Here is an 18,081-nt window from a genome sequence, read left to right as displayed (position 1 = left end):
TTCTGTAGGAAGTCAACAGGGCCCTTGGTTTGGGACCTCGTTCTGCCACTATATGTGCTGGTGCTTTACATGTATTATCATGTTAACCCTCACAACACTCATACAAGGAGGGATCACCGCCCCCATTTTCAGAGAAGCGCCCAAGGTCACATGATTAGAAAACACACAGGTGGGCATTGAAATCAGCATAATTACAAACCCTTCCTTCTACATGGTCTCCTGTCACTTACCCGCTGTAGCCTGCGGTTTTCTTATCTAATTCAACTAGACGAGCTACACACATCCTTCTACCTCTAAAATCTTCGGATTCCTTGATATATTAAACTCTTATGAGCTTCACTGCTAATTAAGAGGAATTCTGTAATAATAAATAAACTCTTCAGAGCTCCTCTCTACTGTTTGAGTACCCAGCCCACAGTTCTCACATCATTTTTTACAGTTTTTTTTAAAGCAGCTGTTTACTTATCTGCTTCTTCTGCTTATAACTATCTTCTGGGGAGGAGGCGATTGGGGTACTGTGGCTTATTTATGTTTATATCCCCAGAAGTTAGTAGCGTTTTTTTATATATATTTAGTACTCAATAAATATTTATTGAAATACACGACACTAGTGGACGCAAAACTAGACTAGGAAACCCTTCAATTGTAGGACTCAAGTGTTCGAGTCAATATTTAATATAAATCCATTATGTTTATATCCACATATTTGTATTCATAAAATAAAGCCACCATTCTGTTGCACAGTGGAGGATTTATTTCACACATCAATTCTTTCAAATGGGCAGGGGTCCTCTGTTCTATATTTTCTCTGCTCAGTGGAACAATAAGTTTGAAGGAAAGAGGCATACATGATAGGAGAACTTAATGGCAGTATGACAACCATTGATCTAGTTACAAATGATAGTTTTGAAAACGGAATGTGTAAGTTTTTCATAGGGTTAATTAGGATCAGGGGTTCTCAGCTGGGGCCCATTTAGCCCCGTGAGGGACATTAGGCAATGTCAGGAGACATTTGTGGTTGTCAAAACCAGTGGAGAAGTTGTACTGGCATCTAGTGGGAGAGGCCAGACATGTTGCGAAATATCCTACAATGCACAGAACAGCCTCCAAGAAAGAATTATCCAACCCCAAATGTCAGTCGTGCTGAGATTGAGAAACCCTGGTTTAGATAGACCCTCAAATAGTGCTGGGCTTTTAGTACATTCTTTTCGGTTGAGTACTTGACTCAGCACACGACCTCTGACATCCACGGCATCTCCATGGTTGAATAAAGAGCATCATTGTCTAATGGCGATCCAGACGCACCATATGTCCCAGAGCTGCCCTCTGAATCAGCAACAGTGTGACCACCTCAAGGGCCTTCCCTTCTCGGAGCCTACCAGGGCGCCCTCCGTCCCAACAGGTCACTGTATGTGCCATTGATCTGTTTATATATTTGCACATCACCCATAACTAGGCCACATATTCCTTGCTGGCAGAGAACATGTTTTTTCATTGCACCCCATTGGCCACCATTTCCCATAATTCCACCTTAAAATGCTTTGTCACTCAGGGCATCATAATGATGCCGTCTTTTTGGAATTCAATGGTTAAACAGTTGTTTGTCTGTAAATATCCTCTATGATAAATTGCAGCTAGACAGAATGTGAAGTCACCAGAATCATCCATTCTTCCACCATTCTGGATAAATTAGGATTCATATTATTTGGCGTTCAGATCTGTGTTCCTGGGGTCAGAGTTTATGTAAGTTTAAATGTTTAGGGTTAGAGATAGAGAATTCCTTAAGCTCTGTTTTCTTTGTTGATTCTCTGATTTGTGGGGATGTTGTCTTTATCTGGGAAATAAAATGGAGCCTTCACTCATACAAGAAAAATAAAAACAAACAAACAGAAAGCTGATCTGACTAGGTAGATATTTGTCTTTGGTAAGGCATAATGGGAGGTTGATATGTAAAGGTATTTGCCAGAGGATCAGCCCTACGAAAGCTTGTGATGTAGGTAGAAGGTGTGTTTGGCATTCATCTGCTTACTTCCCTGGACAACCTCCCACCCCATGGTACACCCCCGCTGCAGCCCGGTGTTCTCAGATGTCACTGGTGCCTGCTGCCAGAAGGACCATCTGAGGAGCACTTAGTATTTTGGCGCTGAGACATGCAATGTCTTGTCCGTACCAGGAGCACTTGCTTTTTAAAACAGGAACCCAAAAGAATGAATCACTAATGGTAGAATTTCAAATATTAGACCATAAGGGCAGGATCGATTTTGAGAAGTCCTTCCTCCCTCAGGTCACACTGTCTTTAAGTGTAAGCGGGTAAAGAAAACACCAGGAAGACTTCAGGTCCAGGTCCTGTGAGAGGATAAGATTTTTAAAAATTCATGTTTAAGCTTTTGTTTTTATTTTTTCTGTGGCTGTCAACTGGGAACAAGTACCTTTAGCTTTTTTTTGTTTTTTATTTTATTTTACTGAAGTATAGTTGATTTACAATGTTTCAGGTGCACAGCAAAGTGATTCAGTTATACATATATGTATATGTATATATACTTTTTCAGATTCTTTTTCATTATAAGTTATTGCAAGATATTGAATATAGTTCCCTGTGCTGTACAGTAGGTCTTTGTTATCTATTTTATATACAGTAGTGTGTATCTGTTAATCCCAAACTCCTAATTTATCCCTCCACCTACACCTTTAGCTTTTCATAGATGAAAGAAGACAGATTCTAAGGCTGTTAGGTCTCTGCAAACTTGTGTCACCCTAAGAAGCTTATTAATAGATCAACAACAATACATAATTATATTTTATTGCAGTCAGAAACTGGTTTTCTTTGGAGCCCTTTAGGGCCAGGAATTTTAGTTCTTAAGCAGTGTTGAGAGTGCAGTTTAGAAAGCTGTAGGACTTCAGATGGTGGTAACATTTACTAAGCGCTTACTATGTGTCTGGCACTAGTCCATTTTCCAGTCGTGACCCTACCAGTAGGTTGCTTTTTTATTATCATCCCCAAATGACAAGTGAGGAAGTCCAAGGTCACAGCAAGTACATGCTAGAGCCAGGCCTTGAACCCATGCTTCCTGGCGTGTCTTAGCTTCTCCCATCATAACCAGGTGTCTTAGCTTCTCCCATCATAACCAGGCTGCCTACGCTGTCCTCAGGGAGCTTTCCCACTGAAGGAAATGGAAAGAGAAGATGCTTCTAAATAATGCTAATACAGCTCTTTCTTGCTTTGCAGGTTTAGGAGGTGCCCTGGGTTACCTTTTGGGTGCCATCGACTGGGCCCACCTGGAACTGGGAAGACTGCTGGGCACAGAATTCCAGGTCATGTTCTTCTTCTCCTCGTTGGTGCTCACTTTGTGTTTTATTATCCATCTGTGCAGTATCCCTGAAGCCCCACTTAGAGATGCTGCCAAGGACATTCCCCCACAGCAAGGCCCTCAGGACCTTGCATTGTCATCAGACAGAATGTATGAGTATGGGTCTATTGAGAAAGTTAAAAATGGTTACGTAAACCCAGAGCTGGCGCTGCAGGGAGAAAAAAACAAAAATCCTGCTGAACAGGTAAAGATGCAAATTCTTTTTTATTAACTTAGGAAAAATATTCTTGTTCTTGCCTTTTGTTCAGATTTTTAAAAATTATTCTTTGTCTTTGTTTTGTTTGCTTATTTGATGCGAAAAGTCTTGTGAATCCTCAAATCCCCAGTAGCTGTTATCCCTTGGAATTAAAACTTTGCACCTAATAGAAAAATGTGTGCATTTTCTTCTAGTCCTCCTGTCTCTTACTCTTTTCAGACCATGAAACCAGGGAAGATGAAGCCAGTTGAAAAATGTAAGGCCATAAGAGAAGCCTTGAATCATCCTCAGGACACAAGAAGTATCTTCACTTCTTAGATTAGGATTATAAATTTGTATTCCAAATAACAGCATCCCTGGGTAGGGAACTGGAGGAACTAAGAGGTTATTGGGATGAAGCCTTCATTTTATCTTGATCACACAGTAAATAGAGAAAATATGAGAATATAGGTTTCCGGAGACCTGCTTAAACCTTTGCGGCTCCAGGCTACCTGGGGGAGAACACTCACACTCCCTGCTGATCTCAGTTAGGACAGAGCCCCCTTTCTGTGCAGTTCTGCAAGGCAGCACGGAAATCATGGAAGAGCCATACAATGGAACCCATTCAATCATTAAAAGATCTGTGTGTTTTTGAAGATTTATTTAAGACATAATATATCAGATAAAACACACATACATATACAAAATGATCTCCATTGTGGGAAAAGCTACACAGATACAGAGAAAAAATAGAAAGGATATATACCCAAAATGTTAATTGAAGTTATTGTCTCTGGGTGATGGGCTAACAGGTGGTTTTCATTTTCTTTTCTAAACCCTTCAGTATATTCAACATTTCTATAATAGACAAGTATTACTTTGAAAATAAAGAAAAATAATGTCAGGGTTTAAGGAACAAAACAAGGCAGGGTTTACGAAAGGTAAGTAGCTATTATAGATTATGCCTGCCTCTTTGCCCTATTGATAGATTATGACTTGTCCTCAAAGAGTCACCCAGCAGAGGCTATCTTATTCTACCCCGAGGCTGTTGTGATGATCAAATGAAATCAAGTGAGTAGAAGTCTTTTGAAAGGCATAAAACCCTCCACACCATTAAGAAAAGAAATGCATTAAATGTAATTAACTTGTATTAGTATGTGCCACATGCACAACACTGTAGGCTCTGAATGGTTCTATTATGTGACTTAAAAAATAAAAGCAAAACAACATAAGAAAAAAAAAAGAGAAACATATCTTAGGCTCAAAGCCAAGCATCTGACTTCTCTATTCCAAAAGTGCATCTTGGGAGCTTCCAGCTGAGCAATGGGTGTCTCCAAGGTGTCAGGGCCAAGGCCCTGGCCATCTTGTTTGTCAGAGTCATTCCTTTCCAAAACAAGGGTGGCTGTGCAATTTGAGAACTGGGATTTTTTTTAATGGCAAGAGGCCTGAATTATTTCATTTATTGTTCAAACTGGATACCATAAAATCCATCTCTAGTTCCTCCATGCCATCAATTGCTCCCTTCAATATTTAGTCTCCTTCTGGCGGCACTTTTGTACAGTTCTCTCTCCCCCTGATGGCTCTGTGCCTTTTTCATTTATAAATCCATCACCACCCAATGTCGAGTTGACAAAGGTGCATAACGTATGCAGTAAAACAGTTCCCAACGGCTCAGAATCATTGCAAGGGCTTCACAAAGGGAATTGACACGTCAGTGAATAAGATGCCAGCTGAATTTTCATTCTGAATTAAAATACCCAAAGGGACTTTAAGTATTTACATTCACAGCTTTTACAGAAAGACTAGGCACAATTTTGAAGCTCATATTTATTTTTGGAAGAAAAAAAATTAGGTAAACAATGAAAGCAGGCTGAAAATTATGTATAAGGCAGAAGCATAAATTAATGTTTGGAATGAGACTGAATACTTGCTGGTCAGATTCACTTTTTAAAATTTTGAATTTTTGGAAAGAAAGGAAAGAAAGTGAAGATAAATCACTTAGTCTGAGGCATGAAAATCAGGCTGTTGTTTCTCAGTCTATACCTTTAATTGCTTCTTCCTGTGGTCAAGGAAAAAAGTAATAGTTCTTCATTGGATTTCTGTTATGGTCACCATTTATTTTAACAAATACCATATTCTACATGCAGAAAATATTTATTTTTCCTAACTCCAAGGTAATGTCTATACTTTTTAATACTGATTAAGTATAAGAAAATCAGTTGAGGCATGGTCATAAATACTACAAAACTGATGAATTAAAAAAATCAACTTGTACAACAAACCTACAGTGAGTAAATATAATTTTCTGCATCAAAGAAGAAAAAGCATTATCATATAAGGTTAAGAGTTATAAAACAATTTGCTATTATAGTTAAAAGAGAAAATCTCAGGAGACTGTCTTATAAATAAACTAGCCAGGACCCAATATCATTATGTCAAGACTCAGAATAAATAAAAATCTGACAAGAAAGACCCATTACCCCATCATGGTTAATGTTTATTGTCTCAGTGTCTTCAGAGCAGGTGATTGCTTAATATTCCTGAGGTTTCTTTCTTCTCTCATATGACAAGCTATTAAAGGCTCTTTCCTTTTTTTGTATTTCGAAACAGTTGTGTCAATAGTTCAAAATTTTTCATTCTCTCAAGGCTACTGATACCAATAAATTATAGCCTCTGGTTTTAACATAATTTAAGTCTGGATTAAAGAATTGTGGGCATATGTAGTCATTGTGTGTGTGTGTGTGTGTGTGTTCTACAATGCTCTCACTTCTGACTTGACATAGGGCTTGTTTACACCTGTTGGCTGATGGCAGGATCCAGAGAAATAAATTAGGAGGAGGTACCTGGCCCAGAGCAGGGAGCTGATTGGCTCTATGTGGTAGTTTTCTATTGCTACATAACAAACTACCACAAATTTAGCAGCTTAAAACCATACCCATTTATTATCTCACAGTTCTGTAGGTCAGAAGTCTGGGTGGGCTCAGCTGCATTCTCTGCTCAGGGTCTTAAAAGGCTGAAATCAAGGTGTTGGTGAAGCTGCCTTCTCATCTGGAGGCTCCAATGGGGAAGAATCAGCTTCGAGCTCATGCAAGTAGAATCCAGCTTCCTGTGGTTGTAGATGTCCTTGTGTTCTTGTTAACTGACGATGGCCAGGGATCACTCTCATTTCCTAGAGGCCACACCCAAGTCCTTTCCATGTGGCCCCCTCCACCTTCAAAGCCAGCAATTCTTGAGCTTTGAGACTTTCTGGCTTCCCCTTCTGCTCCCAGCCAACTGGGAGAAACATAGAGAAAACTCTATGTTTTTTAAAGGGCTGATATGACTTGATTAGAGTCACCCAGGTAATCTCCCTATTAGTTAACTCAAAGCCAACTGATTAGTAACCTTAGTTATATCTGCAAAATCCTTTTGCCATGTAACAGAACAGAATCATGAGGATGGAGATCACAGAGTCCATGTTGGAATTCAGACTGCTAGGTTTTAAGAGTCAAGAAAGAGGCTTCCCTGGTGGTGCAGTGGTTAAGAATCCACCTGCCAATGCAGGGGACATGGGTTCGATCCCTGGTCTGGGAAGATCCCACATGCCACAGAGCAACTAAGCCCGTGCGCCACAACTACTGAGCCTGCACTCTAGAGCCCATGAGCCACAACTACTGAAGCCTGCGTGCCTAGAGCCCGTGCTCTGCAACAAGAGAAGCCGCCGCAATGAGAAGCCCGCGCACCTCAATGAAGAGTAGCCCCCTCTCACCGCAACTAGAGAAAGCTCACGCACAGCAACAAAGACCCAACGCAGCCAAAAAAAAAAAAAAAAAAAGAGTCAAGAAATCTAAGAATTATAACCATCTAGGGGCTGGCTTAGATCTATGAGCTTCATCCTCAGCAGTGGGTCTGTTGTTCAAAGATAGGAAGCTAGATGTGTCTTACATCTTGGCTCAAAGCAAGCTCTGTTTCCAGTCCCTTCACCCTTATGTCCCCAAAGCCCTGTTCTTGACCTGAAACTGCTAAGTAGCTGCACGTACTTAACAGAACACCTCCTACGAGAACACTCCATGGAAACCTTGGCACCACGCCCAGGAAGTGCGACCTCGTGTGATAGTCTACTGACAGATATGTAACATGGCTGTATGCTTTGCTCCCACAGCTGGCTGTGTGTCTACACTGAACGTCACACCTGTTTGGTGTTTTATTCCAGACTCGGAGGACAATGACCACGAAGTCACTGCTGAGGGCGCTGATGAGCATGCCTCCCCACTACCGCTGCCTTTGCATCAGCCACCTCATTGGATGGACCGCCTTCCTGTCCAACATGCTCTTCTTCACAGACTTCATGGGCCAGGTAAAGCACGTGTCTGTGCACACGCTCATTATCTCACACACCAATCCCTCCATCCGCACCTGTGGAGCTTCTGAGCCAGCCTCTAAGATGGGCACAGTAAGAGTGTAGGTAAGAGTACCTTCAAGGAGCTGGCTTACAGACAGGTTCCAGAGGGAAGTTACTATACCCTACACAGCTAGAGGACACTATGCGATGGGACCAGCACTTGATCAAATACAACAAATAAGGAAGAAAAATCAAGGTGAACTGTAGCAGTCACAGCAGGCTTAACAAAGGAGGTGCGGTGTGATTTGGATCTTGAAAGGTGAGAAGGAGTTGGAGAGGGAGGGGTGAAGGAGAAAACATTCTAGGCAGGGATAGGAATGGCATGTGTAGAGATGAGTCAGAAGCCTGTTGGTTGTACCAGAACGTGGGTGGCCGGGTTGCCTAAGGCGGGTGTAGCCAGCTGTTGGGCGGAAGGAGGGGTGTTAAAAATCCAGGGGGATGTTGTTTAGACTTTATGCATTAAGACCTCCTGAGGGTCCTTGAATGGAGGTGTGAAAGGATGAAAGGGTGACGTGCTCATGGGAGAATGAGGCCTGTGCCCCAGGAAGGGGTGAAGAAGCAGAACCTGTGAGAAGGGCTCCTTACCACCCTGCACTGGTAACTCAGTGGCCCCAAATCTCTCTTGCAGATCGTGTACCACGGGGATCCCTACGGCGCACACAACTCCACAGAGTTCCTCATCTACCAAAGAGGGGTCGAGGTTGGATGTTGGGGTTTGTGCATCAACTCTGTGTTTTCCTCACTTTATTCTTGTGAGTCTCCTCCTCCTAAGGGTGTCTTCTAAGGGCTAGCGGAATCTTGGATTTTATACCTCTGTATTTCTATATTTATCCTTTTGCTCTCTAAAATGCCAGATTCTTGATTAATATATGGAGGTCAGGAAAAACTATTTCCTTAGAAAGGACCACATCAAGTAGCCTTTTCCCTAGTGAATTCTGGGTATCATTTTCCTCAGTGATTACTTTGTACTTGCAATCAGTGGGATCCTGATCAAATGCTTTGGAAAGTAAAAGGAAATCTTGTAAACAATATGGTGGAGTATTGGATGGATGAGGGATAGTCACAGCCAAGATTATTGATTAACGGTAGGTCTGTGTTCTGCTGGAATAAGATCACTGGTAGCGTTTCATAGATGTGCTTATCAGTCTTGACAGAAAATAAGAGGGATGGTTAATATGCTAGGTGACAAAATGAACATATAAAATAACTTAAGCTCAGATGGGTGGGGTGGTATGTTACAGGACCACTCTTCCAGATTGAGAACAACAGCTTTCCTTCTCAGACACCAGCTTTCCATGGGGTCTGGAGTCTATTAACCCCCCTTGGCTAAGATTACGTGTGAGGACACTGTAAACAAAGGGATTTCTGGGATTGGTTTTAAATAAGTCCAAACAGGTGTACTCCAACTCTAGGGCATCACACAGGCTCGTTTTGTGCTTGCTAATTTGTATGGAAATCTCCAAGTGCTCTACACATTGAATTAAGTAAAAACTCTGGCCTATAAAATGTATGCAGGTCCCCCATTTGGAGTGGAAATTTGAGAGCTTCTCCAGCATTGTGGGGAGAATAGCTGGTCCCCAGGGCAGAGCTCCAGGCTTTGGACAGGCCCAGGGGACAGCAGGGGTATGGCCCAGGCTCGGGGGGAGGCGGTAGGGGACAATCCCTGTTACCATTCTCAGGGCCATCATTCTGTCACTGAACTGTGCTTCTTGTGGGGACGGAGGCTGAATATATATAATGACCCCTAGTCTGGCATTTAGCCCTTTGCCCAGCCATAGCACAGTGGGAAACCTGCTTCGAGATCAAGAAAAATCTCTTCGAAGTATAGCACAATTGGGAAAAGGGGACCTAATATAAGCATATTCATGAGCCCAATAATCATAAAACCATAAAATTCATTACTTTCAAATTTATGGTAACCAAATAGTGGTGGCTTAAAGCTTACATTTCCTCAGCAAACCCATTTTTTTCCCCTTAGAGTGTACGAATTAAGAAAACTCCAAGGTGCTTGCTTCGGCAGCACATATACTAAAAGGAAAGAAAAGAAAAGAAAACTCCAGGAGGACAATTTCAACTACCTAGAATCAGGGAGTGTTAGACTGAAAGGATTTAATAAATTATCCATCTCAATCCCTTTGTGCTTTCAAGAGGTGGGGGGAATATTTACTACTATTCTCATTCTTGTAAGAGGAAAACATTTTTCTAAAAGTCATGAGTATTTGAATTTTGTGTCAAGTTTAACTTGTTTTCCTCAAATAATCCCTTCTAGGGACCCTTCCATTAGTCTAGTCTGAGTTCCTGTATGAATTTCATGGCATTTGAAAATTCAAAAGCATGTTATTTTTCAGGGCCTTTCCAGTTAAAATCCCTGTGTATAAAGAATCCCTACTATTTGAATAGTTTTCCAAAGTTATATTAATGTATAAATCTATGGGATCCCTATCACTGTGAATTAGAACTAAAATTTCCTTTATAAAATACCAACCAGCCCTGCCCAAGGATCTTCAGGGGCTCTCGTGCCCATAAGATAGAGTAAAAGTCCTGATCTTGGCACTCCGGGATTCACAGTTTGGCTGGGCTCACACTTGGACCTTTGTCACTCCCACGCAGGAACTCCTCCAATGACCCACTGCACAGACGTTCTCACCTCTGTGTATTTGCTTTTGGTTTCTTCCACCCGAACTGCTGTTTCTACCTCCCCACCCAGACCCAACTCCAATAGGTCCCTCTCTGTGCAATCTTTCAAGTCTTTCCCTCTGCACTCCAACCCACTGTGGGCAGAATCAATCATTTCCCTCAATTCCAGAGCACACGCGATAACCCTGTATTCTGGACTCATCACACAACATCAGGTGCAGACCCAGAATTTCTATCCAGACAGAGCTTAACAGGGTTATCTGGCTGCTGGGCGGGGCATGGGGAATGGTGATAAGGGACTTGTTTTTAAGCTCCTTTGCACAGCAGGCACACTTAGATCAATGAGAATAGCCACGCTGAGTACTGAAATACAGCCAATTGTTCATATCATACCCTACTATCCATAGCTGGGGCTTAAATCAATCATTTCCCTACAGTCCTAAGGAGAGGCACAGTATGCGTTGGTGTCAGACCCAGCAGAGGACAAGTCAACTTGGCCCTTAAACTTACTGCTTTCTCTTTATGAATAAAGCATTCTTTGCCAGACTTTCCGTCTTCGTAGTGAAGTTAGTTATGTTTCCAAATATCTCTTTATCCTCTTTTGCCTTCTTCCTGGCTGGCCTATACACTTAGTGAGAGCATTTCCCTAATGAATACTGATGGTATCTTTTAGGTACTGAGACAACTCAGATTACATTTTCCGCATAAATGTAATCATTAAGCAAACAGAAACTGACCTAAATTTATGATGGTTTTATTCTCAACCTTGACAACAGCCCTCCAAGCATAGCATGAATTTAATAGAGGAAGAAATGTTGCCCATTTAACAATTTCAGATTTCCATAATTGATACAAATGTAATAAATATTAGGTTTCTTGTCTATGCAATGTAAATCCAATCATTATTTGAATAGATATGGAAAATTTCACTCTTGAATAGGCACATTTCTAGTATCATTTGTGTATCCCCTGGGTCCACGTGTTCCAGAAGAATGGGGCAGAGGAAAGATAAGGAAAGTACGGATTAAAAGCCATTTGCAGCAACATGGGTGGACCTAGAGATTGTCATACTGAGTGAAGTGAGTCAGACAAACAGAAACATCGTATGATATCACTTATATGTGGAATCTAAAAAAAAATGATACAAATGAACTTATTTACAAAACAGAAACAGACACAGACTTAGAGAAAGAACTTATGGTTACCAGGGGGGAAAGGGGGAGGGCGGAGGGATAGTTAGGGAGCTTGGGATCGACATGTATTATGTAACAACCTAAATGGGAAAACAATTTGAAAAAGAATAGATACATGTGTATGTGTAACTGAATCACTATGCTGTACACCTGAAACTATCACAACATTGTTAATCAACTATACTCCAATATAAAATAAAAAGTAAAAAAAAAGAAAAATAACTGATTAAAAAAGGAAGAGAAAGGTTTTTTTTTAGGGACTTTCCCTACTGTGGTGGAAAACATAGTAAAATGTTTTAAGCTGAATTTCCAATTTTAAAAAATGAGCTCTACCATGAGTTCTTTATGAGCAAGCCAAGTTTACCTGCTGGGAGGGGACCCCAGTTAAGAGTCAACCATATTCAGCAAACTCTGTATTTATTGAAGTAATGATAGCCACCATTAACTGGATGTCTTCTGTGTGCTTGGCACTGGGCTGGGTGATTTCCTAGACGTTTTACTTCGTTTGATCCTGATAACAACCACCAAGAAGGGTTTTATTAGTTCCATTTTCTGATGAGGAAACTGAGGGTTTGAGAAGTTGTGGAACTTGCCCATAGAGGGTGAAGGCGCCAGTGAGGGGGACTTGCCCGGTGCAGCAGGACCCCCTGACCAGCCTGGGAAGGGCTGGCAAGGCAGGGAGAGCATCTACAGGTGATGTACGTTCTTTACTTCCTTCTCAGGTTGTGCAGATGGCATTCAGGTGGGGCAAAGAAACTGAATGAGTTGGATCATTCTGTGCAATCTGGTTGTGTTAATTTCCTCCAACCTGACTTTGGGCTGTGGGGCTAATAGAGACCTGGATTGTCATTTTTGTCTTGTTAGGCTAGATCTCTGTGAATCGAAAGATCCCCGCTTTTCTTCCGTGGCTTGAAGCCCCAGGGTCCCATAACCGAGGCGGGCTTTTCAATCGCCTCTTTTGCATCCCGTTGCTATTCAGCTGCCCAGTACACAGTGCCTGGTCCTTCTCTGCAGAAAAGAAAATCAACCCAGCAAGGCAATCTCCAGTTCTTCTTTACACAAAGGATTCAAAACTTATTCCAAAAGCCAGCTGTTTTCAAGCACAGAAAAAGAGGTTCTTCTGTTCCTGACTCAGTATTAAAGGAAGGCTAAAAAAAGTGAATCTTCAAAAGGAAAGGTTGTCTGAAATTATGAGATGATGTGAGGCACTGCCAGCTGTAATTTCTCCCTCTCTTCTCCCCACACACAGACTTTCAGAAAGCTTTGGTTCCCTACATCGGATTAAAGGGTCTTTACTTCATGGGGTATTTGCTGTTTGGCCTGGGGACGGGCGTCATCGGGCTCTTCCCGAATGTCTACTCCACCCTGGTCATATGCACCTTGTTTGGCGTGATGTCCAGCACCCTGTACACCGTGCCTTTTAAACTCATCACCGCGTACCACCGAGAGGAGCAGGAGAAGCAGGTGCGTTGCTGAACCTCTGCACTGAGTGACGCCCGGACTCACCTGGAGGCTGGGGGAACTTGCTAGGAAAATGTAGAGCAGAGCTGGAAAACAGGGCTTCTTGAAACAGCGGCACTAAAATGTCCAGCCAGATGTAACGATGGTCTAGCCAAGGCCTGACCACTTTCCCAGCCCACCCCCTCCTTACTCTGAAGCCCTGTGCACCTGGCAGCAGTCGGGCAGGTACCATTACTCCCATTTGTCAGATTAGGAAAGGTGGGGTTGGTAATGCTGAGAAACCAGCCCACAATCACACAGAGACAAAGCAAGGGAAACTGGGCTCATGACATGTCCAGCGTACCTGCAGTGTTTCTGGATGCCACACGAGGGCCCTGGCCCTCAACCACTGCGGAGGTGCCTGGTGCAATTTCCGGGAGTTACTGGTTGAGCAACGTTTTCCTCGGAAGTCCGGGTTTTAGTAAGTCATGCCCTGTGTGCAGGGAGGAAAGCTGGTCGCAGGTGGTCATCTCACCAGCTGCCTCAAGGGGGGCCCGCCCCATCTCCATCTCGGAACTCAAGCCAGAGGGCAAGACCCTATGTTGCCCTAAAAAAGCACTAGGTTTGGTATTTCTGCTCTAAGATAACCATGTTTTCTTATCCAAATATGCAACTTTTCCCCCTGAAAATAGGCTTACATTTCTTTAACTGTAAAAGTTAAAGAGATGGCTATTAGCTTAATCCATCACAGTAGGAAACTGCAAAAACGCTGAACACGTGTCCATGTGACTGCAACGCTGGCCTCCTTTTTCATCATTTGATCTGGTAAACACAGCAGGAGAGAGTTGCACCAGGTGTTAAAACCTTTTAAACAAGAGTTGTAGCTGTCATCTTCCCTGGCAGACATGGTCACTAATGTTTCAGTGCACGGCAGGTGCTTTGCTGCTAAAGAGACAGCTATCATAAAGAACTATCCCTCCAAGAGGGAGTTGGATGGTACTAGGCCCAAAACACAGAGGCTTTGAACTCAGAGAACCCTGGATTCAAATCCTGCCTCCCCCTTTTGACAGCTTTGTGATACTGGGGATCTTATTCGTTTATTTATTAGATATGACTCAAAATGAGTTCATGTTTAGATGGGGTAATTCAATCACGTGGTTCAACGACCACAGTGACATACAAGTGTGCCTCATGTGGCTCCCGCCTACCCCTCCCTCCACTCGTTCCCTGTCCCCACCTCCCCACCCTGGGCTCCTACATGTAACCACTCTCATCAGGTTTTTGTCTATTTTCCAGTATCTTTTAATGAAAATCCAGCGATTATGAATCTATTTTCTTATTTCCCCTTTCTTATTCAAAGGATAATGTGCGTTTTCCTGCACAATGATTTTTTTTCATTTAATAGTATAGGAATTATCATTCAGACTCTCAGAGCCTTAGTTTTCTAATCAATGAAATGGGAATGACACACCCACCTTAGAAAGTTGTTGGAAAATTAAATGAAACAAGATAGTGTAGGTAAAAGAGCCTTGCACAAGGCCTAGCACATATATGATACCCAATAAATGGCAATGTTATCAACCAATTCTGACCAAATATCAAACAGTAATCAAATATTAATCTACTAAGCAAAAAGCAACCATATTTTGAAAGGTTGAATTGCTTTTTTATGTTGCTTCCCCTACACATATCTGTGATTCAACATCCTTCTAAAAATGTTTGAACTTTAAACACTAAGGAAGAGAAGGAATGGGGTATTTATTGAGCTTCTACCACACTGTATTTACTGACTTCTTAGGAGGAGATAATTTTGCGTTCTTAACCATTTTGCTCCCATAGGTGTGAACGGTGGAATTTAAGACTTTGTGGCAGGTGGGGAAGAAAGGTGCAGGCAGTGGGGTGGAGCTTGAATCAGGAGTTGATAAACTGTCTTCTTGGCCAAACGAGGTCTGCCACCTGCTTTTCTGTACAGCCTGTCGTGTACAGACACGACAGGAATTCTAGGAATTCTTTGACAGTTTAAAAATGATTTTTAAAACATCAGTGGCAGGATAATATTTGTGACAAGGGAAAATTACATGAAACTTAAATACCTGTGTCATAGAGTTCTGTTGGAATGCCAACTTGTTTATGTTCTGTGGCTGCTTTTGCCCCGCAACGGCAGAGTGGTGTAGTTGCAACCGAGATCATACAACCCACAAGCTGCAAGTATTTATTATCTGGCTTGCTATAGAAAAAGTTTGCTTGCTGCCTTCTGCCCTGAAGAACAGTTGGTGCAGATCAAATGCTGTTCCTGTGCTTCCCTTGCAGAGGCAGCAGGCCCGGGGCGGGGGCCCGGACGGCAGCGCGAGAGGCCAGGGCGTGGACTGCGCCACCCTCACCTGCATGGTGCAGCTGGCTCAGATCCTGGTCGGAGGTGGCCTGGGCCTTCTGGTCAACACGGCTGGGAGCGTCGTCGTCGTGGTGATCACAGCCTCCGCGGTGGCACTGATCGGCTGTTGCTTTGTGGCTCTCTTTGTTAGATATATGGATTAGGTCAATAAGGAGACATCGTTCCTAACCCCAGACACAGTGGAGCACAGGGCAGGAAATCGACCTTTTCTTTAGCTCTGCACTGTTTGTATCTGCCCATTGGATGCTGCATGTTATGACTTCAGCTGCGGTGATCTGCCCACCCCTCACTCTCAGCCAGCCCTCTGCACATCTGTTTCCCTATTTCAGGCATCATTTGTCTTAGGAGAGACTGGGCTTTGCCTCCATTCACTGGGGGCGAAGGGCTAGTGTGGGGGACAGAACCTCCCCGCGCCTTTCTCCCTCCGTCTCAGTGCAGCGGAATGGAGAGGCAGGGCCTGTTTTCCACAGGGCATTTCAGGCCTTGATGAAACCTGAGAAGCAGACTAGCACGTCCCTGTGATGCTGGGATTTATTCTGTGATGTGATTTTTTTTAAAACCTGGTGTCCATGTATAGTCGGCTGGGGGGATCATATTTTTCATCAAATTCACTGTAACTCAAAATATTGCCAATGATTTATTTAAAGATATTCATTCACTCATCTTTAATTCATATTTAACTGGCTCGTAATTAATTCATGCTAATTTATAATATCCCTGACAAGTCTGCTTGAGCATCTCACGCTGGAGGATTTACCGCCTTGAAACAGCTCATATTATTGACACAGTAAAAATCTTTCTCTCCAGTCTGCACTTTTGTCCCATCCGCTGGAGTCTCTATGGAAGCCTTTCAAAGAACTGCCTCCCATTTCTCTTCTCCAGGTGAAGCCAGAGTTCTTGACGGCAGTGTGGTTTAATAGAGAGACCATGAGCTTTAGAGCCGGGCTGGTTTGGGATCCTGGCTTTGCCGCTCCCCAGCAAACTACAGACCCTCCCAAGCCACACTCGTTCATCTGTACATTTGGGGTAATGATTCCTACCCCAGAGAGTTGTGACCATTTGTAATACGTAACACTTATGGAGTGCTTACCACCATTCTCAGCGTTTAACCTGTGTTAACACAGCAATCTTGAGAGAGGCTGCTGTTACTGATCTCCATTTTACAGATGAGGAAACGGAGGCAGAGAGGCATTACAGAACTCGTCGGAAGCTACGCCACTCCTAAGTGGCAGAGCTGGGCCTCGACCCCAGGCTCTCCGGCTCTGCTGTTTCCGGTAAGAGCAGTGCTTAGGCTGGCAGTCGGTCTGCACTAGAGAAATGATAGCCATTGTCACTATTTCTGAAGGCTCACCATCCTGCTCTCCCAGACCTCGATCCTGCCATCCGCAGTCTTTCATAAGTGTTTGTCTGAATAACACCGGATGTGCCTGAGCGGTGCAGAACGATTTGCCCCCATGTTTTGACAGGTTAAAAAAATGTTTGTGGTTCCTCCTCCTGCCTCATCTTAGAGTCTGATAGTGTAGTCTTTGCCTCCGGTGAATTTCTAGCTTATCAAAACCTCCCATGTTAGGAGGGAATTTGGAGAAAGGAAATGAGCTGCTCTGAGAACAGGAACATGGGGATTTGGGCTGTTCTCTGGTTTTTCTCCTGTGTAGCAGGATGGATGGTTTGGTAGCGTGGCCAGGCCCCTTGCAGTGTCAGCTCATTTGGGGGTAGGGCTTCTGAGAAGAGGAACCGTGCTCTGGGGGTTCTTTGGGTTCTCTTTTGCAAAACTGCTGGGGGCACAAGGGGCACAGGCCCACTCCCAACTTCTGCTTTCCGGGGCCCAGGGTGAGAGGGCTGATGAAGGCCCATCCCTCCTTCCCCCACCCTTAGCCCCACCCAGCACTGTGAGGGCCCTTGTGTGCACCTGGACACCTGCACACCCACAGCCTTCCAACCCCTCCAGCCTCTACCACACCTGCAAACAGCCGCCCTCGGCCTCCCCTCACACCTAAGTGTGCAGAGGCTCAGCGGCGGCGTTCACCTTCCGGAGGACAGGACCCCCGGAGCCCTTGTAGACTCAGGGCCACTTAGATGGGGAAATCTGACGTCTTGGGTACCGGAGCATAATCTAGAAGGTGTGGGTGTGGAGTTCAGGCTCCAGGCGGCTCTGGATTCCTTGCCATGTGGGAAGGGGTACAGGTGGGAGGGGAGGACAGAGCAGTGCCCTCTAATAATCAGAGCCAGGGCAGGGGTCCTGGCTGCCCGGGTCTGAGGGGAGTACCAAAGAGTACCAGCCGAAGGGCAGGGCCAGATCCACTGTCACCGCATGGCGGCCTCCCTCTCCTTCCCAGTTTCTCCAGTGGTCTCAGGCTGGGTCTGTATTCTCTCGCACTCACTCTCCTCTCGCTACCTTTGGGCTTCCAGGCTGCTGCAGTTCTCTTGGTTGCCTCCGTTTTGTTTTAAGAGCCTGATCTCTGCTGCTCTTGGGTCGTGGCTGGGGCAGTGCTAGC

The 18,081-nt window shown here is 43.8% G+C and overlaps 1 protein-coding gene across 1 annotated transcript in view; it reads left to right on the top strand.

Annotated features, from left to right (window-relative positions):
* Window positions 1–16,394, top strand: part of SLC45A2 (solute carrier family 45 member 2) — a 32,751-nt gene extending 16,357 nt beyond the window's left edge. The window contains exons 3-7 of the mRNA XM_068535211.1: window positions 3,227–3,552; window positions 7,736–7,879; window positions 8,553–8,676; window positions 13,004–13,218; window positions 15,505–16,394. Of these exons, the coding sequence (XP_068391312.1) occupies window positions 3,227–3,552; window positions 7,736–7,879; window positions 8,553–8,676; window positions 13,004–13,218; window positions 15,505–15,729 (1,034 nt within the window). The 3' untranslated portion in view covers window positions 15,730–16,394. The remainder of the gene's footprint in view (window positions 1–3,226; window positions 3,553–7,735; window positions 7,880–8,552; window positions 8,677–13,003; window positions 13,219–15,504) is intronic.
* The last annotated feature ends 1,687 nt before the right edge of the window (window positions 16,395–18,081 follow it).

This window comes from Eschrichtius robustus, chromosome 2, assembly GCF_028021215.1.
Source record: "Eschrichtius robustus isolate mEscRob2 chromosome 2, mEscRob2.pri, whole genome shotgun sequence".
Classification (NCBI taxonomy): Eukaryota; Metazoa; Chordata; class Mammalia; order Artiodactyla; family Eschrichtiidae; genus Eschrichtius; species Eschrichtius robustus.
Note: the sequence above shows the minus strand (reverse complement) of the source record. Positions and strands in the feature narration are given on the sequence as shown.